General features: G+C 41.1%; 1 protein-coding gene across 1 annotated transcript in view; it reads left to right on the top strand.

The window, feature by feature from the left end:
• LOC126101006 (alpha-tocopherol transfer protein-like) overlaps positions 1 to 23,794 on the top strand; it is an 88,830-nt gene that overhangs the window by 38,022 nt on the left and 27,014 nt on the right. The window contains exons 3-5 of the mRNA XM_049911672.1: positions 3,038 to 3,197; positions 13,346 to 13,604; positions 19,374 to 19,484. Coding sequence (XP_049767629.1) covers positions 3,038 to 3,197; positions 13,346 to 13,604; positions 19,374 to 19,484 — 530 coding nt within the window. The remainder of the gene's footprint in view (positions 1 to 3,037; positions 3,198 to 13,345; positions 13,605 to 19,373; positions 19,485 to 23,794) is intronic.

Raw genomic sequence — 23,794 nt, 5'->3', positions numbered from 1 at the left:
GAGTTTACTAGAGTAGTAGGCAGTACACCTGGTAACACCTGCTAGTTCGGTGAAACCTCGTCGTCTAGGGCCGATGAATGCTTCGCTGGGAAGCGTCAGCGAACATTTTGTGCTAAAAAACGTTGCTGCCCACAGCGTGATCTGTCACCCCTAGACGTTTCAAGCAAAAACTTTGAAACACCCTCTACACATTTGACCGAAGGAAGAGGTGCTTATATGCGTTACACTCATTTCTGTTTGATCACTTTGATTAGAAGATATCAATGATATCACTTGGACTTTCCAGTTATTTGACATGCATGATTCTTTTCTGTAGAAGACTCTAACAGGCTTCATCCACCTGTTTCTGAAGAACTGCCGCTACCAAAGAAAACGTGCAGAACTTGGCTTCTTTATACACATCACGCGTTTCCATTTATTTATTGTAATTGTAAGGGGCGATCAAAAAGTTCCCGTTCGAGGACGTACAGTCCAAAATCTGTATGGCAGTCAGATAAAATCACCGTGGGGGTTGAGGCAATCATCCTACCGACGCTCCAGGTTAAAAACATCCGTTTGATAAAACACCGTGTCCTGCTGCGTGAAGAAGTCCTTAACTGGCCGCTGCACATCTTCGTCCGACAGGTACCCTGAAGGGCCTTTTTTAAGAGAACGAAGGTGTGATAACCACATGGGGAGAGATCAGGGCTTGAGTTGGCGTAACTTCTGAGTTACTGTACATGCTGTATGGGGATGTGCGCTATCATGAAGCAGAACTACTCCTCAGCGCCCGATTCCATGACGGTGCTCTTTGATAGACATGCTGCCCCATACAAATTCTTCATTTTTCGATGGATGTCTACAGGTGTTTGTACTTGACAACCATGGAAACAATCACAGCATGTTGGTCCTTTCTGGACGTATCTGGTAATAACGTCGCCATAGCGCACGTTTCCCCATTTACCGCACGCACGTCGGAAAGGCACGAAGGCCGCACTAATCATTCGCACGCTGCAGAATATATTGGGGCATCAAGGATTGCCCAGTCTGAAAATAGAAGTTCAAGCCATGCGGCTACGCCTTCAATAATAAAAAATTAACATTAAAAACAATAGCTTTTTGGTTGTCATATATTTTTCTGCTTTTAAATGATTTAAAATATGTATGATAATTTTTTTCTTTTTTTTCCTCTTTCTATATTTTTTTATTTTATTTTACTTTTTTTTCGCTCACACATAAGGATCCTTTCTTTCAGGAGTGCTAGTTCTGCAAGTTTCGCAGGAGAGCTTCTGTAAAGTTTGGAAGGTAGGAGACGAGATACTGGCAGAAGTAAAGCTGTGAGTACCGAGCGTGAGTCGTGCTTCGGTAGCTCAGTTGGTAGAGCACTTGCCCGCGAAAGGCAAAGGTCCCGAGTTCGAGTCTCGGTCGGGCACACAGTTTTAATCTGCCAGGAGGTTTCATATCAGCGCACACTCCGCTGCAGAGTGAAAATTTCATTCTGGAGACTGTACCTTGTTTAAACGAGTTGTAAAGGCCTCATAAAAAATTGAAAGTTAAGAGAAATTTTTAAGAGACTTGATAGGTTTATCATCTAGGGTTATGTCTGTAGTAACCAGCCTCTCTGAAAAGTGTTAAAACGTTGTAGCTTTACATAAGCAAAACTTTAAAACTTTTTCGTCATTCAACTCATTGTTTCCTGAAACTGATGACACGTCACTAGAAAAACAATTTTCTATTCTTTTCTGTGTACTAAACACAGTCAGTCAAGGTGTGGTGCACAGTAACTGATATACCACAAGAAGCAAAAACCACAGCTTATCCTCCATACTGGAGATGGTCATGTGTCATAGGGCAGTGAACAATTGCTAAGTCCCTTTAGAGCCACTCCTTTCCACCTAAGTAACTGGGATTCTGTCCTCCGTGGCCTTGTAGTAGGATTCACCAATTGCTTTCCCAACTGACACTTAAACGTTCTTCTAGGGTTTGAGGCGCTGTGTAAATTATCATCATCGTTAGATTCCGAGCGTATCGCAATAGCACTATAAGGTGGGATCCACAAATCAAAACACCCGAAGCCACCATCTACCGACATTTAAGCGTTAACTTCATTCTGCAATCTTCACAGTTAATCCTAAACAAATATTTTCAGACAACAGATAGGAGAGCAGGAGAATGATGATCAAAACAACTCCTTATTGTTCTTACACCGTGCAATCTAACTTTACTGAACATGATAGCTCAATATCTTCCTGTTGTGTTCAAGGCTAAAATGGTTCAAATGGCTCTGAGCACTATGGGACTCAACTTCTGAGGTCATCAGTCTTCTAGAACTTAGAACTACTTAAACCTAACTAACCTAAGGACATCACACACATCCGTGCCCGAGGCAGGATTCGAACCTGCGAACGTAGCGGTCTCGCGGTTCCAGACTGCAGCGCCTAGAACCGCACGGCCACTCCGTGTGTTCAAGGATAAATGCCTTTGAGACGACTAGAGTATTTATTATTTGTTTAATTATCTGTCACAGATGCATACAACCTTTAATGGCGACTACTTTCGTAGCTGAGCGTTCATTCCTAAACCATTCCCTGCATCTTTAATATTCGATTGTAACGTAATTCCAATGGAACAGTCCAAACACTTGTTCATACACCGGGTCAACATTGCGTTATTAGACTATTCGTTCACGTATTCCACCCAAGCGAAATCTGTAAACCTGCAGACTAGCAAGGAACTGGTCTGCGGTATGGGACATGTATCTCTCGGCATATGACAGCAGCAGACTTTGCTTGCAGACGAAGACCGAGCGGGGTGGCGCAGTGGTTAGCACACTGGGCTCGCATTCGGGAGGACGACGGTTCAATCCCGTCTCCGGCCATCCTGATTTAGGTTTTCCGTGATTTCCCTAAATCGCTTCAGGCAAATGCCGGGATGGTTCCTTTGAAAGGGCACGGCCGATTTCCTTCCCCATCCTTTCCTCACCCGAGCTTGCGCTCCGTCTCTAATGACCTCGTTGTCGACGGGACGTTAAACACTAATCTCCTCCTCCTCCTTGCAGACGACCAGTGGCTGCTGACGTTCCTGCGCGGCTGCAAGTTCTCGCTGGAGCGCACCAAGGAGAAGCTCGACATGTACTACACGGTGCGCCGGCACCTACCAGAGCTGTTCGCCGACCGGGACCCCTTCTCTGCCGACATACAGAAGGTCCTCTCAGCCGGGTAAGCGACCGTCTGAACAGACCTGAGGGAGAACTCTCTCACTTTGCTCCCTCTGGATGAACAGTTTAGCTCCACTGTAAGTACTTATAACTAGCTCCCATTAATATCACATGTGCCTCAGAACATACTTAAACCTCTCATTAATATCGTGGCCAGCAGTGAGCAAAAATCTGGAGCCGTACCTTATAGCAACTCTGCTCGAGAGAAAGGACAGGACAATGTAAAAATACGGATACTACTATGTAAGTGCTACACTTACATACCTACACATCTGATGATTTGCTCATAATAAGAATAACAGTAGTATAACAGTTACATGCCACGTTAATTACGAGTTATAAGTCCTACGGCTAACTATTTTCTGTAGTCAAATTCAAAACTTGTTCAGTTTTACAGGAAAAGCCTTATTTCATCAATTACGATTTGACGTCATCGTCTGTTCCTAGTATAAACTATGGAGTAATAGCGGTGGGTTAGAGGTAAAACGGTTTCTGTCCTGCGCAAGCATTCACCGAAAGGCACAAATGCTATCCCGGAAGCCTAGGATTTTACTGACAAGAGTCATCAAAATGTAACGATATTGTAGTTTTTACTTCAGTAAGGAATACCCCACGGTGTAATTTAAGGGCTCCCTTTCCTTGTCTCCTTCTCTTGTATCACAGATCAGAAATTTAAATCTAGATTTGGGGATTCTTATCGGTTTTCCTCTACAGATTTTAATTAGTAAACGAAACCTGGTGTTTATTCCCCATACAAAAATGACGTCACTTAGTTCACTTACGACAGATATTTATCCTTAAAAGATTAATTTTATATTTCAGGAAGATTTTAGACTGTAAATTAACTTTAACCTACGAGAAAATTTTCAATTAGAAAATTATTTTCATTTTAAAAGAAGACTTTTGGTTTCCACTAACGTCCTGGTTGCTAATATTATTTTTTTTCTCCAAATAGGTTGTATGTTTCAAGAAGAATCTAATTTTGCTACTAGAATTTTAGTTTTGGGGACTTCTTCTTAAAAAGGTTTATGATTTCAAGAATGTTTTAGTTAAGCCATCCGCTGAAGACGACGGAATACATTCTGTCAACAGTAAGGTGGACTAGAAAAGGAGCTAGTGGGCAAAAACCACGATAGAATGGCTTGCTGGGTAGCAGACTGCAAATCGATGGGCCTGCGGATAAATCCTCAGTCAGTCTTAGGATATTTGTTTGTCACTTACTTCTGTCGTCCTGGCTATGATTTGTGTGTGTGTGTGTGTGTGTGTGTGTGTGTGTGTGTGTGTGTGTGTGTGTGTGTGTGAAACATAGCAAGTAACACTTCGAACTGACTGTCTGAGTCTCAAAGGTCGGAAAAAAAGAAGGGCGTGCTCCCACAATGTAATAGGGCCATCTCTAGAAAACCACTGCGACCTTCATCTTTGAAATAAAATCTTAGCAGATTACAATTTATACAATCGGTCACATTTATCTTTTTTCATGTGTCAGTAACTTTCTTTCTATAATATTTCAACTATATGGTGACAGTGTAGATACGCTTAAACAGAAACCTTATACTTTGCTTATGCAGTGATGACACACAAATAAATAGTTTCGTTTGTTCAGAAAGTTTTACTGCAGCAGAACGTTTTAGTGGTTGCTATTGAATGTGTGACTGGTTGTGTTTCTGGAGAAACAAGTTTCCTACTTCAGCAGATATATTCTTTATGACAACGTATATACAACAAACTTATATAATAACGTCAAGCCACTCCTCGCTTGACAGAATAAAAATGTTTATCTCGTTCGTGAAATTAGCATCTACAGCCAGGGAAACTTTACAGTACAGACATAAGTTTATCAGTACGGCTATGTGCACAGCAGCAACTAACATAAAATCTCAATATCTTCTTCATCCACATCTAGCATTAAATGTTTCGGATGTTTAATGTTTTGACAATACTAGGCTCATTAAAAATAATTATTAATCATAATGTTTCCAAGGAAAAGGAACCTCAAGTTTTAACGTTCCATCGATGACAATGTCATTGGGGACCACAGATCACAAGCTCTGATTGCGGAATGTTAGCAAAGAAAATAAGTCGTACCCTTTCAAAGGAACGATCTGCGCATTCGTCTTAAGTCATTAAGGTAAATCGCGGAAGACCTAAATCTGGATATCTGGTCGGGAATTTGAAGCGCTGTCCTACCGAGTGCGAGCCCAGCATGCTAATCACTGCACCACTTCACTCCGTCGAATGTCTCGACTAACACCTCACTTCAAAACTCACTAACAATAGTTCCTTAATATTGAGTTACCATATTTCAAACACTTGCTGACCATAAACAATATAGTTGCTACCATGCACCTGACGCGGCTTCCAAATCTGCCTTTTAAAGTACCAGTTTATACTTTACCAAGCAGCAGCAGCTCCATTAAAGGCATTAGATTTCTGCGTAAGAGCGAAATGTATCTCTTAGCTCAATCCGCATACTGAAATTTCTTGAGATCAGTCGCTTAGTAACAGCAAAAATCTTGCGTAAAACTATGTATGAGAAGAGTTTGATGTAATTCAAGCCTGATTTTTGTTCTTTAACCTCCGTCCATTCAGCCAAGTTTTTCGATGACAAAATACCACCATGTGAAAATAGGTTCAACAGATACGGTACATGTTTCGAAAGTTTAGTTTATTTTTTGGGCCCAGATTCGTTAAGAGTAACAGGTGGAGACGGATTAAGAAACTGCCCAGCAATTTAATTTGTTCTTCTCCTGGAAGTTGGATACAAAGGTGTCTGTATTGGTTTATACTTGAATTTTAGCAATTTTCCTTTACAAGGATGTACGGTTTCTTCAGAGACTACACTATTTCAGCTCTGCATGTTGCGAATTGTACAGCGTTCTCGCGTCTATTTACCCAGTTGTTACATATACATCTGTTTGAAAAGTATAGTGACTTTTAAACAACTATATTTAGCTTCTGTGCTTAAGAACTGGTTGTTCAAACTTAAACTTTGTATTGAGAGTAAAATACTGAAATACTGCATAGTATTCCTGTTAATTGCCCCTTTGTTATACCAGTTAGCACATACCCTCACTCTACAAATTAATAACGTTCTTCCCAGTGAAATCAAACAAAACGGTAGACTCGAAAGTTTCGTCTTGTAGAATGAAAACCACCACTTGGTATTCTACGTGCAATTTTGAATCATAACAACTTCCGTACAAGTTGCACATTAATCATTATAATGTATATGGCGACCAGCACACTACCGCCCTCCCAAAGGAGCCACGATTTAAAATTTATTTCATAAATATCACAGCATTGCGTTATGTGCATATCATCTCCACCAAGAATTTGAACTTTTTGGAGATACACTCTGTAAAATTCGTTGGAAACTGCTCCGATGTCTTTGTGGGAACATCACTACACAAGTAAGACACGGCTGCAAGACACGATTGTCAACACAGCAGCACTTAGGAATTTGTGTCAGTGTGCTGAAAAAGAAAGCGCCAGTGGGTAAAAGGCTACTGCTTATCAGAAATGACGTGCTCTTATTCCTATGTAGCCTAAAGAGCTAACGTGGCCTGCTAAAAATTTTACATCTGCTGTCTTACCTTGCAGCCACAAATCAGTGATTTGCAGTAACATATTCACGATACAAATCCTTTTTCTTACGGTATATCTGCGCAGCAGTACTTGAGTATTTCATCATGTTCTGAAGAGTTGTATTTTCCAATCTTTTCAGTTGCTCGCCATCAACTTTTACACACGAAACCAACACGTTATCAGTACCAACATGGCACAACTTTCTCGAATATAGGACGTCTTTTACAAGAAGGAGGCGAAAACAACTTTCATTCTTATGTATTACCATTTGCACTGCATTTTACTTTCATATATTCAGCTTTCGACTCTTATTTCAGTTCACGTAATGGCTTGATAAATACTAGTCGAGTACTTCGCTTGAGCAGTCTTAAGTTTTGTATTGTTTAAGCTTAGTCCCGATCTTTAGGATATTCTCCGCTGGGAGACTTTAAAGATGCAGGGCAAAAGCAGTGAAGCCAGGCATCACTGTCGGGAAATCAAAAAGAGTACTGTGAAGCTTACCTGCTGAACGCTTGGTGTCATGGGGACCAGACGACGTTACCAGGAAATTCTTCGGCATTTGTTGGCGGGGTCACAGTGTGAAATGATTAACTATTGTTTAGGTCACTACCGCAAATAGTGTGTATCGGGATATATGATACTGCTGGAGCAATTCAACGTGAAGTTTAATATACTGACATCCCTCCTGCTCCTCTAACCCCTTAAAAGAACCGTAAACAAAATTCGTCGTGTGACTGAGATGAACTTCTTTACTGATTATAATTAACGATGGGATTGTACTGGCCGACACTGGCGATTCAAAAGGGAGTTGCTTCGTGCATTTTTGACGTGCTGTATGTTGGCGGTCAGGACGAATCACTAAGTTGTTTTGAACGATTACCGCTCGCTTCCGATTTACTCCTTTGCATTTAGTTACGTCCGACAGTACTTCTCTGCGTCGAATTCATAGGAAGATCATTGCCAGACTGTATTCACTTGTTTGGCAATGACGACATTTACTTTTGCTACCTTCCTTGATTTGATGTTTGGGATTTCATACAAAGGAGTCATCCCAAAATAATTATTTGAATGTTAAATGAAACACAAACTGTTAATCTATGCACAACGGATAATGCTAGGGAGGGCTCAAGTAACCGAGGAAGTTAGCGGATATTTGTCTTACAATCAGACACTGTCTATCTTTCAACTGACTTTACCAAAAAATTTTATTCATTGATTATAATTCATCAGTTGGAGTAACTAATCAGAATTCGTATCAGGAGTGATTTTGGGGCTTAAATTATTGACTACGAAACCAAATATTCTCAGCTGAATATTCAGTTTATTTAAAAAACAGAACATCATTTACTGTCTTTTTTTCGCGCTAATGGCACCAATGTCCAATATATCGGTCTCGGAATTTAAAATATGCATGGGAACAGGAAAGGAGTATTGTGTTACTACTGTTCTTTCTATTGCTCTCACATGATCATCATGCTCGTCATTCATTCTCATTCTCCTGGAAATGCTTTTAATTAAATTGCAACCGCACGTAGTTACTGGCACTATTTGATTTTGACGGGAGCACGCGATGAACTACCGTAATGTGGACCATGGGGCTAAACAGATAAAAATATTCTTAAATTCCGCACGTATAAAATTTATTAAATCCTACTAAATTCTTCACGTGCACTTATTTGTCCTAATATGAATTTCAACAAGAACGATTATTTTGCAATGATTCTGCAGCCCACACCACTGTGGAAGACAAGGCGGTACACAGGAACTCACCTTAGTCGATCGTTCTTGAACAATAATCAAAACTTTACACGAGACACACGCAAATTATAGTCTGAACTACCTCAAGAACGTTCTTTGTTCATCGATTTGGGCACCGAACTCCATGTCGTTAGTCGAAAATCAATGGCTCTTAAATTTATGTGGATCGTTCTGGGTTTTATCACAAAATTAAATTTCACACGCATTTCCTATCTGAACCTCGCTAAGGACGCAGGTCACGTCTCCTTGCAGAACTACTCACGCGGCAGTGTAGAGACAATGACCAGCAGACCAGAAATAAAAAATTAGCAAAGAATTTCGCACGGCAGTCCACTTAAGTATCTCACACAATTCGTACCCAAAATAGTACTATAATCTCCACTACCTTTTGCTGTACAGTGGCGACAACATGCTTATATCAAACACATTGTGCGAGGCCCATGCTGCAAAGAAAATTCGATGACTATTTCGCAAACTACTTTACGTTAATTACACAGGCCAAAGATGGAAAAACTTTTTTGTTGAAAATACCTTATTCTTAAGTTTTTAGGGTGGGAAATCAAAATATGCTACCTAAAAAACTGTATCACTCACCATTTCTTCACACTTTTCAGTTCAATTTATTAAATTAAGCCATTTTTAAAGAATTTATCAGCTTTTTATGTAGTCAAAATAATTTAAAAAGGAGGTATAGGAATTTAGATGACGTTGGCAGCACTGCTGAAAAACATTTCCTGGCAAAAAAGGTCGATTCTATTTTTGTGTTAACAGATGGTGTTTTGTTTACTGTCAACATAACCTCTCTTTCCTGTTTCCTGTACATATGCCCAGTACAATGTCTAATCGTGGTTGTAAAAACTCTGCTGACAGTTTTTCTTATATTTTTGGTGAATTTGTGATTAAAACAAACCAAAGAAACATGACAGACTTCGTGAAAAAGGTTTATCTATCTAACTTTCGATCTAAACTTGGTGATCAAGACAAATCTTGGGCGCCAAATAAGGTATGGTATGTGTGTGTTGAAGATCTGAGAAAATGGTTCAAAAAGGAGAAAAAAGCCTTTAGATTTGCTGTTCCTGTGATATGGAGGGGGCCAAGAAATCATTCTGATGATTGCTACTTTTGCAGTGTTGATATTACTGGTCATGATTCGAAAAACAAGAAGTTAATAAGCTAGCCTAACCTTCTGTCCGCCATCCGACCAGTAGGGCATGGTGTAGATTTGCCGGTTCCTGAACCATCAGATGATTTAAATTCTATTCCAACAGAAGTATTTTCTGATGTACTATCTGATATATATGAACCAGATGATGATGAATTCCACTGTAATACAGAAAGTCTAGAGCCCAAATTGTTTACTCAGACCGAGCTTAACGATTTGGTTTGGAATATAGGCTTAACGAAAGAAAAAGCTGAATTGCTTTGCTCTAGATTAAAGGAAAAGAATTTATTGGCAGTTGGAATCAGCATAGACATGTATAGCAAGAGAGAGCAGCAATTTTACAAGTTTTTTCAAAAAGAAGGTGATTTAGTGTACTGCTCAGACATTCCTGGTCTGATGAATGAGTATGGTATTGAATACAAAAAGGAAGACTGGAGGCTGTTTATTGATTCATCCAAAACTAGTGTAAAGGCTGTATTACTACACAATGGTAGCAAGGCCGCTGGAACACCAGCATGATGGGGTACTACTGTTGGTCACTTCACCGAGTTCAGCAAGCGACTCCTCGTAGAAGAAGCTACACAAGAAGCTTCAATGAAAAAAGAGAAAGAAAATACAAACCAATTCCAGCTGACAAGTGAAACCTCTATTAACACATATCATTGTTTTAAGTAGCTTCCTGTAAATACAAACCATGCTAATGTTGTAACAAAGCGTTTCATTAATTTCCCTGTTTACCGTATGGCATAGGATTTTATACTACATAATAAAATTCATATTGCTCGTAAACTATGTCTGATGCAAGAAAAACTAAGGCTAGGTTTGGATTCAGTTCATAAAAATCTTTGAAGATCAGCTATCAAAGTAAAAAAAGTTTTTCTAAAAATATTTTTCGTTGTCCTGTGTTTTTAAAGGCCAGATAATTGATGGCAGAATTCAAATAAAATCAAACGTGGTGAAGGTACCTCGACATCGACTTTGTATTACTGTATTCTACTGTGCTCCATGCTCTCAACAAAATACCAAACTTCTAACCACTGAGTTTATCTGTAAAAGTACTAGAAAAGGTGTTCGCCACATAACACTGACTATAATTTTGTTGACAAGGAACGGACTAGCAATCTCAACCTCATCCTCCTAAACTTTCGAAACTACTTGACGGAGCCCAGCACAGCTTCCGTTCACCCTCTGGCCAGACCGGGAACCAAATGCCGAAAAATGGCGGAGCGCCCCAAACGGTCACTCTGCTCTTCCCTGAGGGCTATCCTACCAACCCTCTAAGACTCTGCTACTACAGGTGCATCTTTGTCCGCTCCTCACAGTAATTAGCTTGTCACCAAAATCTAGGTAAAGCATGCATATCTTTTCCACTTTTCCACAATCAAAACAAACACTCGTTCAATAATTTATAGGAACATAATAAGGATAAGGGAAAAGATTTACATAGTGAAATAATTAAATAAATCAATACAGTGGCGTCCATGACTTTTCCAGAGGCTCACTGTACCATACCATACTTACAAGAATGACTAACCACTGTCACAGGGTACAATGCGACTCAGTAATGAGGCGGAATCATTAGTTTCGTCTCAGTTTGTCTTCTGCACGTAACTGGTCAACATCGGGAACGCAGCCTGTGCGTATGCTCGATAATACAAATCGATGGAAACCATCCTCATGTTTGAATGCATCGAAATTAAGAGCAGTATCAAAAATAGGGATAATTTTAGGACTTTTCTAATTAATTTGCATTAACTGCTCCAGTATTTTACACTGCCTGGCATAAATAGTGAAGCATCCTGAAGAGGAGAAAGAAACGAAAAGGCCGAGAGGGTATGTGCTGTCACCTCAGTGATTCCAAAATTGAGTCAAATTAACAACGAACTTGCTGGTATGAGCCCTTTTAGCAGTACGATGTTGCACGTCATCTGGCCTGGATGTAAGCACTGATTCTGTTGAAAAGGGGGTGTCTTAAAGCTGTTGTATCCACTCCTGAGACTAGCTGGCCCACAGCCGTCATAACTGGTTCATGGTATTCTGGATAGTAGCACTAGGGCGGAGTTGGCGTCCAAGGTGTTCCTACGCATTTTCTATCCGGGACAGATCTGGGGATCTCACTAACCACGAGAATACCTCAGCATCAGTAAGGAGTTCATGGAGACAAGTGCCATCCATGAAAGAACATTGTTCTGTTGAAAAATGGCACCACAACAGTGTCGCATGAAAAGTATAATAAGAGGACGTAAGATGTCCGTGACGTACCGTTCTACTGACAGAATTCATTCAGTATCAGCAGTCACTAGGAATCATAGCTGATGGCTCCCTACACTATCACAGCCGGAGTAACACCGACGCGCCTCTTCAGAACGATGGAAGAATGAGACCTCTGCCCAGGTGGTCGCCATACTACCCAGCGATGATCATGACGAGCATTGCAGAACCGTCATTCACCACTAAAAACAATGCGACGTCATTCATCAACAATACATGCTTTCTGTCCACGGCAGCGCTCCGAACGCTGCCGTTTGAGTTTTGGCGTTGACACAACCAACGCATGGGACGATAATTTCTAAATCTAGCTCTTATTAGTCTGACCAATGGAATTGGATTACACAGAATGTTGCAGAGATTCCATCACTTGTTCTCTGGTGGTAAGAGCGGATGTAGAGGGGTTAAGATGAGCCTGGTGCACAATACGGCGAACGTCCCTTGTGGTAGTCAGAGGCGGTCGTCAGGAGCCTTAACGACGAATATGGCTGCCCTCACGTTTCAGTGTAGTCCAAGATCTGGCCACTGTCACATCCAAATGTCCCACAAATATGGATATTGCACGTTTTGACCAGCCAATCAAATGGAGACCGTCAATGAAGGCCCTTTCAAACTCTGCCATATGCTGACGGTGCTGTCTCATACGGATAGAAGACATCTACGTGTCCTTTACAGAGACCACTCAACATATGACGCTGTTCACGTCCCTTATATACCCTACCAGGTATGATAGCAGTATTGAATACGAAGAACGCTTATTTTCTGTGCATGCCGTTCTACCAGTCACAAAAAATTGCAATTCTCCCGTAATCATTTACATACGCGCCGATGGTATATATATGTACGAAGTTACATTGTCATCCAACTATATCTTCTGCGTGTTTCAATTTTTTTTGTCAGGCAGTGTATCTGCGTCCTACAGAAGGCTACTTCCCGGATAGTCAAATGGTTCAAATGGCTCTGAGCACTATGGGACTTAACTTCTGAGGTCATCAGTCCCCTAGAATTTAGAACTACTTAAACCTAACTAACCTAAGGATATCACATACATCCATGCCCGAGGCAAGATTCGAACCTGCGACCGTAGCGGTCGCGCGGTTCCGGACTGTAGCGCCTAGAACCACTCGGCCACACTGGCCGGCTCCGGATAGTCCATGTTGTACACTGACACCAGAGATTTTTGAGGTTAACTTCGTCAAATGTAATTCTTTACATTCCATAAACCATCGTTCACAGTACTCATTGCGAGTAATCTCTGGGAAGTGGAAATAAGTCAAAGGTGTATATTTTATTTAAGCATAATCAAATTCGTGTAGATGATGCCCATGATGAGAATGTTGTTGCCTGCTAATAATTACCACTGTGCATATCTCCAGGGTGTTAACGAAACTGCCACAGACAGATGCCCAGGGCAGGCGTGTGATCCTGATGAACGTGGGAAAACTTCCGGCCGGAACAGTTTCCACCGAAGCTGCCTTCCGGACCAACTTCCTGGGACTCGACATATCACTTCTGGAGGACGACGAAGCCATCATCTGTGGTCAAGTGGTCATCCAAGACATGAAAGACATCACGCTTGGCCATATGACTGCCATTACACCCTACTTCATGAAGCGTGTGGCTACCTGCTTCCAAGTAAGTGAAAGTGGCTATCTTCGGACAGCGCGTCTGTATATTCGTGTCGAGTACCATTTGCATCGGTCACGTCCAGTGGTCCCTGGAACTTCTTACACATTATATAGTTTGTTTTACAGCACTATTTTTATATTAGCTATAATTTCCTGTCATCTGCCTTTTCTGTATTGCCTCTACAGTTCCCGCACTCCATTCCTTCTTAGTTTTACATCTTTTCCGCCTCCCTGGAGGTCCCCATATCCGTAATTTCTAAGCTATTCTACACGGCTATCCATAAAACGTGCAACGTCATGATGACGACATGCACATGATTTGCAATTCATTTCAACGGCACACCCTTGGGCGGGAATAACACCATCTACATTCTAGATATAATGAAATATTATACAACCTGTTCGGAAACTGCACTTGAATGGTAGCAGTCTTTGAGAAGATCGTGTAATGCCTTGTATGTGGAGGAAGAACGTCATCCACAGAGGTCCGCTAACCTTTTCGCCTCATAGGCTACCTGCCAATTTTTCTGTTTTGGGTACTGCCCCTGCCTTACTGACTTTTTTTTTCAAATTCATCAATTTCAGATTTGTTTCTGGCAGCTGGTACAGTGCTACTTACTTTGCTAGGTTTCACTGTAGAAGCAAGAGTGAAAATGTTTTTAAAAAGTCGAGCGTTATACATTTATTAATTTAAACAACACAAAATGCAGATCTGTTACAATTAACAGACAGATGCTTTTAGTGGGGATTTGAGTCAAACCAGAAGTTTTATTAGCAAATCTGGCTTCAATTTAGTTATGTTTAACCTTAAATATCCTCGGCCACAGATTTTCAAGTTTGCGAAAAGGAAGGAAGAAAGAAAGAAATAAATAAATATTGGCAACCCAAACTGAGCTGAAAGCCTTTCTCATGATAGCTCATAATACAAGGTAAGTAAAGGTATGTCTCTCTGAAGCCAACTGCTGATATCCCTTTCTAAACTGTACCTTCGGTTCTTCTTGTTTTTTTTTTTTTTTTTTTTTTTTGCTTATTCCGATCAGTTTTCTTATAATATATCACTGCACGAACTGGTAATCCACTGTGATATTTCTATATTTAAACACCTATATTTAAACACCTTCAAACCTAGTTTCAAAGTCTCTGTGAATGTTTTGCTTCATCAGTTTCATTCTAACAAGAAAAGCTGAAATTATAGTCTTTGTTTTTGTCAGATTTAAACTCGCACCTTGTAACTGCAAATTAACCTCATTAAATTTGGGATGTAAATCTGTTAAATAAGCAAGATCTGTTTTCCATTTAATTAAATATTCTTTCAAAATTGGAATTTCAGCATCTAGAAACAGTCTCAAAAAGCGAGAAAAATCTTATCAAACATCAGCCTTTTGACAGCCAGCGTACTTCCGTGTGAAAGGGTAACTGATCACAGTTCTCGTCATTTTCTTCACATAACTGTCTACATCACATAGAATTCAACGCGTGACTTCGAATTTTGTTCCCTGCGTTAATGTCAAATTGAAAAGACTGATGCAGTGTACCACTCAGATTTTTAGCAGCTAAGGGTTTCGACGGATGACGCAGTTTATTGCAAGCACTCTGGGTACCTTTTGTTTAAACTGACTTGTAAATCCACGATAGCGCCAAGATATGTCAGGTGCTTCATCTGCTGCCTCTTAGACTGTTTGATAAAGGGATCACTTAGCCTATGAAATTATCTTTGACATCATTAAATACTGATTGACCTTTGGGGTCTGTTGCCAATGTTCTCGCGATGATAATTTCTTCCTAGATTTCTTATCCTACAACAAAACTAATATACTCCAACAACAATGCTTCATAATCAGGTGAAGTTGATTGGTGCTCAAAAGAATTCTTTTGAGTATATCATAAACAGGGTTGTGTGGAACCGTCTTTAAAATTTGTTCAGTGGCTGATAAAATTAACTGATCTCCGACAGTATGTGGTTTTCAGATTTTGCTATAAATGGCGAGATAATGACGGTATGTTTTTAATAATTCCCCAGTATGTTATCATCGACGGCGAGTGTTCATCAGAGACAAGGATCCAGAATGAGATTTTCACTCTGCAGCGGAGTGTGCGCTGATGTGAAACTTCCTGGCAGATTAAAACAGTTTTAATCTGCCAGGAAGTTTCATATCAGCGCACACTCCGCTGCAGAGTGAAAATCTCATTCTGGAAACATCCCCCAGGCTGTGGCTAAGCCATGTCTCCGCATATCCTTTCTTTCGGGAGTGCTAGTTCTGCAAGTTCGCAGGAGAGCTTCTGTAAAGTTTGGAATGTAGGAGACGAGATACTGGCAGAAGTAAAGCTGTGAGTACCGGTCGTGAGTCGTGCTTCGGTAGCTCAGATGGTAGAGCGCTTGCCCGCGAAAGGCAAAGGTCCCGAGTTCGAGTCTCGGTCGGGCACACAGTTTTAATCTGCCAGGAAGTTTCAGAGACAAGGATATCGGCAGGAGTGCCCCAGCCCAGAGAATCGCGATAGGACGGTTATTAGTGTCTATGTAAATGATTTGGCGGGGAGGGTGGACAGCAATGTGATACTGTGGCGTACGGTAAAGTGTCGAAATTGGGTGACCGTAGGAGGATACAAGATGACTTAGACAAAATTTCTAGTTGGTGTGATGAATGGGTGTTAGCTCTAAATGTGGAAAAATGTAGGTTCATGTGGATGAGTAGGAAAAACAGACCCATAATGTTCCGATACAGCATTAGTAGTGTCCTGCTTGACATAGTCAAGTCGTTTAAATACATGGGCGTTACGTTGCAAAGCGATATTAAATGGAACGAGCACGTCAGGATTGAGACAGGAAAGGCGGATGGTCGACTTCGGTGTATTGCGAGAATTCTAGGAAAGTGTGGTTCATCTGTAAAGGTGACCACATACATGACACTAGTGTGAGCTGCTCTTGAGGACTGCTGGAGTGTTTGGAATCCGCACCAGGTCCGATTAAAGAAGGACTTCGAAGCGCTTCAGCAGACCGCTATATTTGTTACTGGAAGGTTCGAACAACACGCATGTGTTACGGAGCTGCTTCGGGAACTCAAATGGGAGCCCCTGGTGGAAAGGCGACGTTCTTTTCGAGGAGCACTATTGAGAAAATGTAGAGAAGCAGCATTTGAAGCTGACTGCCGAACGAATATACTGCCGCCAAAACATATTGCGCGTAAGGATCACAAAGGCAAGGTAATGAAATGTAGTATCAAGAATTGGATCAACAACCTTTATTGTAGCAATCATCATATCATTGCAATTACATGAGAAAGAGTGGTTACAAATCGAGCAATTATATTCAGAGCTAATTTAAAGTAATATAAGAAGTAATATAAGAAATTAGGGCTCATAAGGAACTATTTTCCCTCGTTCTACTTGCGAGTGCAACAAGAAAGGACTACCAGTGGTACAGGGTACCCTCCGCCACGGACCGTAAGATGGATTGCGGCGTTTCGATATAGATAGTTTCGTAAGTCATGCCCTTCCACTAACATAAGCGTATACCACTCTTTTCAACATTTATCTCCATGCTCTACACCTAGTAATCTTCCACTAATTTTCTAAACATTTAATTTACGTTCTTTCGTCTTCTTCATTACCAGCTACAATCAGCTGGTCGTCTGTAAACAGTAGACTATATATACTCCAATTTCTCACTTTAAAACATTTTTTTTTTTTTGTCATGTGTGTTTAGACTGCCTTTGGTATCGATTGGCCAACATAAAGCTATCTCGGAAATTGGGCACCCCCTGAAACATTAGTATTAATATCAGACAAAAGCTGTTCAGCGTACCGATAACAATTTTTTGGTGAATTTTGTAGCGTGTTGTACGAGTTCTCATATCCGTAGAGTCTCAATCAGGTCTCATCCCAAGAAAAGAAACACTTAAGTTCCACATGTCCCGATGCCGTTCATTCATAAACCTCTTGAGTAACTGAACACAGACAGGTTAGCCTGAAAGATTTATTTTACACAAAACAGAAAATTTATAAAGATAAACAACCAGGTCCTTTTTGATAACACTCTCTTTCGACACTTTTAATCCCACTCGCACAGCTAACCAACATTTGATTTTGCTGGAGTTATTTCAAGGCTATTTTCAACTTGAGAAAAGTTTTCTGTCTTCAGACGCGTTTCATATAGTTTTCTAATGATGTCTTATCTGTTTAGCTGACGTTGTCACTAAATACCGACATTATTTATCTTAGGCAATTTTGTTGTGACCACACCGTAGCAATATCATTTCTTTCTTGCCAGTGCTAACATCTGCATCCGTATATCTCCTCGTCCAACACCAGGTATAATCTGTAATATACACATCAGTCTTTATCACTTCCAGCTGTTTTCGTCTTTACTAATTCCACCACCACTACTGAAATGCATGACATTTATCGTACCGCTTGTCAATTTTCTGCCGAAGTTTATCTTTCTTCTTTATCTTTGCTTATACCACACGTCTTTAACTATTATTTAAATACTCATCGCCACAGAAATCGTTACACCTAGACGGACAAAAGTGATTGGCAGTACCGTTTGCCAGATAGTTAAAGATCTGTAAGAACAATAAGTAAGAGTCAATTTGTTGTGTGTAGGCCACACATGTATTCCCCTATGCATTACACCTCAGAATAAGACATGAAGACATTATGTTGACCACCAAATTCGTATTTCTAGTTACTTTGGGCAAAATGCTGTCATTCGTCGGGCGTGAAACATAAACAGCTGAGGATAGCACAAAAATTATGCCGGTTGGTGCAGTGCATTTCGAATTTCGTAAACCCATATGTACATGAAATACATGACGCTTGAAAATCTGATTACCATAGTTTTATGTTATTCTAAACTGTTATGTTTTGCGCCTGTAAGATATCGATGTTTGCCGAAACAAGTTACAGAAACATAGATACAATCATATAGCAATTCTGATTGTAAACACAATGTTGATTTCAAACATTAAACAGTGGAAGTTTTGGAAAACAGTCTAAGGCAGTAGTTTCTGTGTGCTCTCGGACCACCGTGATCATTCCTGCGACTGAACTTTCTCACGTAGTTCTAGCACATTTACACGTTTATCAAACATTTTGGCGTTTGCAATCACCTGGGAAACAACACATTATCGAGATATAAAACTGCTACTTTATGGAGATTTCCAGGACAGGAGTACGGTACTACGGGCGATTTTTTAGCTTTCGCCGTGTGTGTGGTGGGAGATGAACAGAGGAGATGCAGAGTTATTTCTTTTCTGCGTGAACTTAGAGAACTGAACTGAGACGAGATGATGACGAATGACAGCACACTGAGCAAAGCATTTTCAGATTTCTTATCGTTGTCTTTTAGTGATATTCACCCTGTTTGTGACTTGTTACACTGTCATGAACCAATCGAGATCTGAAGTTAGCTTCTAAGGGTCCAAACCGCCGATGTCTCTGAAATAATTAACCTGTTCTAAATCACAAACTGTAACTATTTCTCTGCAACTCAGTATGTCTGGTATGGTTATGCATTATTGTTCTGACTACTGCAGCAATGTAACCTGTGATTCATTTGTAAGTTTGTGCACGATCGCATTTATTTGTATGTGTGTAACTTGTGCAAACAGTTGTAAATACAGGTTGAAAGGAGTCAGCTTTGCATTGGAAACTGCTAGATCTTTTCTTTCCACTGAACAGCTAACAGCACCATAGTGCTGCTGAATTAACAAACTATTTGCAAGAGATAACAATCTTGACTTTAATGGGAGGCTAATGCTTTTTGTGGCTTTTTCAGGAGGCCTACCCTCTGCGACCCAAGGGAACGCACATAATAAACGTTCCTCCTGGTGTCGAGAAGTTTATTAGCCTGTTCCAGAGCTTCATGAAGGAGAAGCTGAGACGAAGGGTATGTATAACTTCAGTCTTGAACTGTTTTATCCATGTCGCATATCTACATAGTGGCGATCAGCCTTCAAACTGACACGAAAGGAAGAGCTAGAACCCTTCATATTATATCTTCGATTTTTATGAGGCTAAAACTTTTTTCCAGGGGTCGTACATATCCTCAGTGGCTCTTAGTGAAAATTTTGAGTTTATTCGACATGAAAGTCACTTCAGTGAACAGAACTAATGCTTTGATATTTACGCTGTCCACCTGTCAAAAGCCTGAATGTCAACGCTTTGCAGGGCGGACCGCTATGAGACTTGCACGAATAGAATCAATGAGGTTCTGGAAGATACCGACAGGGAAGTGGAGTCACAGCGACTCCAGTGTTGAGACCATCTGCGCTAGGTAGTATGTTGTATGTTAACTGGGGACCTAGAAACGACGGAGAGGCTCCGTCCCCACCGCAGCCGCAGTGGCCCGCGACCCCACGAAACCTCCGCCGCTCCACACCAAACCCAGCGTTAATGTGCAGTTCGGGCCCCGGTGGACCCCCCCGGGAACGTCTCACACCAGACGAGTGTAACCCCTATGTTTGCGTGGTAGAGTAATGGTGGTGTACGCGTACGCGGAGAACTTGTCTGCGCAGCAATCGCTGACTCAGTGTAGCTGAGGTGGAATAAGGGGAACCAGCCCGCATTCGCCGAGGCAGATGGAAAACCGCCTAGAAACCTTCCGCACACTGGCCGGCTCACCGGACCTCGACACAAGTCCGCCGGGCGGATTCGTGCCAGGGCCCAGGCGCTCCTTCCCGCTCCGGAAAGCCGTGCGTTAGACCTCTCAGCTAACCGGGCGGGCTGCGCTAGGTTTCTCGGCTGAGGATCCATGGTACGAACAGACTGATGGAAGTGGCCCCATTGATTCTCTATTGGGTTTAAAACCGGGATGTCTGGTGGCCAGGAGGGTACGGTAAACACATCCGATGACCTTCTAATCACGCACCCACACCACAAGCTGTGTGAGACGTTGCATAGCCCTACTGGTAGATGCCATCGTGCCGAGGAAAAACAAACTCAAATAGGGGTGGACATGGTCCCCCAAGGATAGATGCAGACTTGTTTTTACCCACTGTGCCTTCCAGAACGACGAGATCACCAAGGGAATGCCACCAAGACACCCTCCAAGCTATAGCCCTCCCTCCTCCAGCCTGGAGCCTTACTATGATTTTTGCAATGTGTCTGATTTCAGACGTTTCACACCATACACACCAACGGCCATCTGTCGGATGGAACATAAAACGTGATTCATCTGAGAAGGCCACTTGTCACCACTCAGTAGAAACCCAGTTGTTGTACTGGCGTTCAAATGCCAGCCTCCGTCGCCGATGAACAGTAGTCGGCATGGGTGCACGAACGAGACGCACGCAGCGAAGACCCATACGCAGCAACGTTCGCTGAACGGTCGTTGAGGAGACCCAGTTGATTGGCCTTGGTTCATCCGGGAGGTCAATTGATCAACAGTTGACATATATTCACTTGTACACATCTCAACAGCCGACGTTCACCACTATGGCACGTTGTGCTCCACAGTTGCCTCGGTGCCGGTTTTAGATAGCGTCATTTCGCCATGCGAGGTGTACGTTAACCACGGCGGCACGTGAATAGTTTACAGACTTAGCCGCTTCGAAACTGCTTCCAGCCTTGGCCCGAAAGCTAAAGATCATGCCCTCTTGGACGTCAGATAAATCGCTCCATTTCCACATTAAGACACCAACTGCACTGTTTTCCACGTCCCCCAGACGCGTGTAACATATATCCCACTGCTAGTGCTTCCACTCGCAGTCTGAGTGGTTATTGCACGTTGATGTCGAACATGGGCGGTAGCCACATTAATATCGCTGGAATGACACTACCAACATATGACGGGTTATACTGAATGTAACTAGAGTCCTGTCACTTAAAAACGTACGAATGTTATCAACCCGAGTGTTCTGCTTCGTGCTTTGTGCTTTAATAGGCACGACCCTGTTGGAAGAGGTGTACCGTTGTCTTCCTCCGACCTTTGAAGTAACTTACGCGGCCACTTAGTGGGGTCCTACAGCTTAACGTGGGCTCCGACCCACGGGCCAACGTATCTTTTAACTTTATTCCCATCTCACAAAGAATACGTCGTGAGAATTCCAGATTTGTACAACTCAGGGATTCGACCACTGGTTTCCTGTTTCTCGTGCCCATTAGGCTATTTGATTTCGTCTCCAAGCACGATTCTAGCTTGCATTGCACGATTTGAGAACGAAGGCCGTCACCAGAGGCGCACCCTCGAGGTGTGTGGAAATAGCAACACGAGGAAAACAGAATCAAGGGAGTACTTGGCTTATCACGCCACAGAGATATACACTGGACTAAATTCACTGAAATGAAATAAATAGAGTGAATGAAAATGAAGTCAATAGAGATGCGTTATTATAAAGTGATATCAACGAAAACCATACAGAAATTCTGAACGTGCATCGTAATAAATATATCATGTCAAATGAAACGTTGTCATAGATTTTTGACACTGCATACTCATTACATTTCACGTTCCGCATATCTGAGTGGTTTGCAATGACATCATATTAGTAAATATATTTATTTATTGCATAGTTTAGTCCACAGCATGAAACTTGTCGTAATATGATATTTTAATTTGAAATCTTCCAAGTGAACTGCTAATAATTTTATTATGTTTCGTACAATACGCCTGTTTCGACAATACTGTCATTGTCAAGCACACACGCGAATATTATATACGTACAATGAAATTCATTTTCTTTTGCGATATTTGTATATGAAGTTAATTGTACATGTATACTTACATTCAGCTGGGCGAAATATACATCCACCACTGATGAATCTTTTTGTCAATTATCGATTTTTTTATGATGGTAAAATATTTGGTAGCTAGTTGACAGTTCTCGATGATACTATATGCTTACAAACTGGTTATATCTAGTCAGCGGTATTGTTTGAATTCATAATACTAGAAAGACTCAATATGTGCATACTACAAGAACTGGGAAAAAATATTCGCACGACATACTAACCGGGCAGACCAACTTCCAACATAAATATTGCCTAGAAAATTTTATTGATATTCTGAAATAAAAATAAACAACTAAAGATAAAAAATAAACAACTAAAGATCACATAAGCAACTAAATTATATGCAGTCAGACAATACCGCTGACTATATATAACAACTTTGTAAACGTACAGCCTCATTGAGAAATGTCAAGTAGCAGCCAAATTACTATGTGAGTTTATTTTACCATCATAAAAACATCGACAGTTGACAAAAGGATTCGTCACTAATGCAGTCTGTACGTCTCGCCCAGCTATACGTAAGTGTACACGTTCAATTGACTTCATATACAAATATTGCGAAAGTAAATGAGTTTTACCAGCTGTTATATCTGCAGGTGTACTTGAAAATGGTAGTACTATCGAAATAGGCCTACTACACAAAGAATAATAAAACTAATAGCAGCTAGCTTTGAATATTCATTTAGTGAATTTAATTCAGTTGATACATATCCTCTGTGACAGGGCAAGCCACGATTCTCCTATGACTGCGTTCCCTCAACCGTGCTATCATAACATACAATGTGTGGTATTTCTTTGCAGAAATCATTACAGGAAAAATTGAAGATATTCAAAATCCGCGTCAGACCTGGATTCATGCTCAAGTAATTCTCATATATCCTACTGGTTAAGGCGACTACTTGCAAAAATCAGGAGACAAGGGTTCTAGTCTCGGTAGGACACAAGTTTTCAGCCTCCGCGCATACATCTTTCGATAGATTACGGTACGACAGCTTTTACTATATCTTTATGTCGTAGGGATAACACCCTCAGCTGTATCTGTATGTCTTACTTGATTTGAAATTGAGTCTGACGTTACATTACACCATTTTCGGATCCTTGAATTCAGTAAATATATATTTGGTCATAAAACGTAGTGTAAAACGATCTAAACTTACTTTTAAAACTGGTCATTCATTGACAGCATTAAAATAAAAAAGCTACAATTTCTATACGTACACGTGTGTGTATGATCCCATTCTAATGGAAACACATCCAGCATGTCGCAAACACACTACCCGACCTTACATTTCAAGTTTTTAATACTGTGATGATCACATGCACATACCTGGAATTATTTTCTTTGAATGGAGTTAAGCAGATCTGTATTAAAAGTAACTTAAGATAATTTAATACTGCATTTTTACATGAACTATGAACCGTGGACCTTGCCGTTGGTGGTGAGGCTTGCATGCCTCAGCTGAACAA

This window comes from Schistocerca cancellata, chromosome 9 (assembly GCF_023864275.1).
Source record: "Schistocerca cancellata isolate TAMUIC-IGC-003103 chromosome 9, iqSchCanc2.1, whole genome shotgun sequence".
Lineage (NCBI taxonomy): Eukaryota > Metazoa > Arthropoda > Insecta > Orthoptera > Acrididae > Schistocerca > Schistocerca cancellata.
Note: the sequence above shows the minus strand (reverse complement) of the source record. Positions and strands in the feature narration are given on the sequence as shown.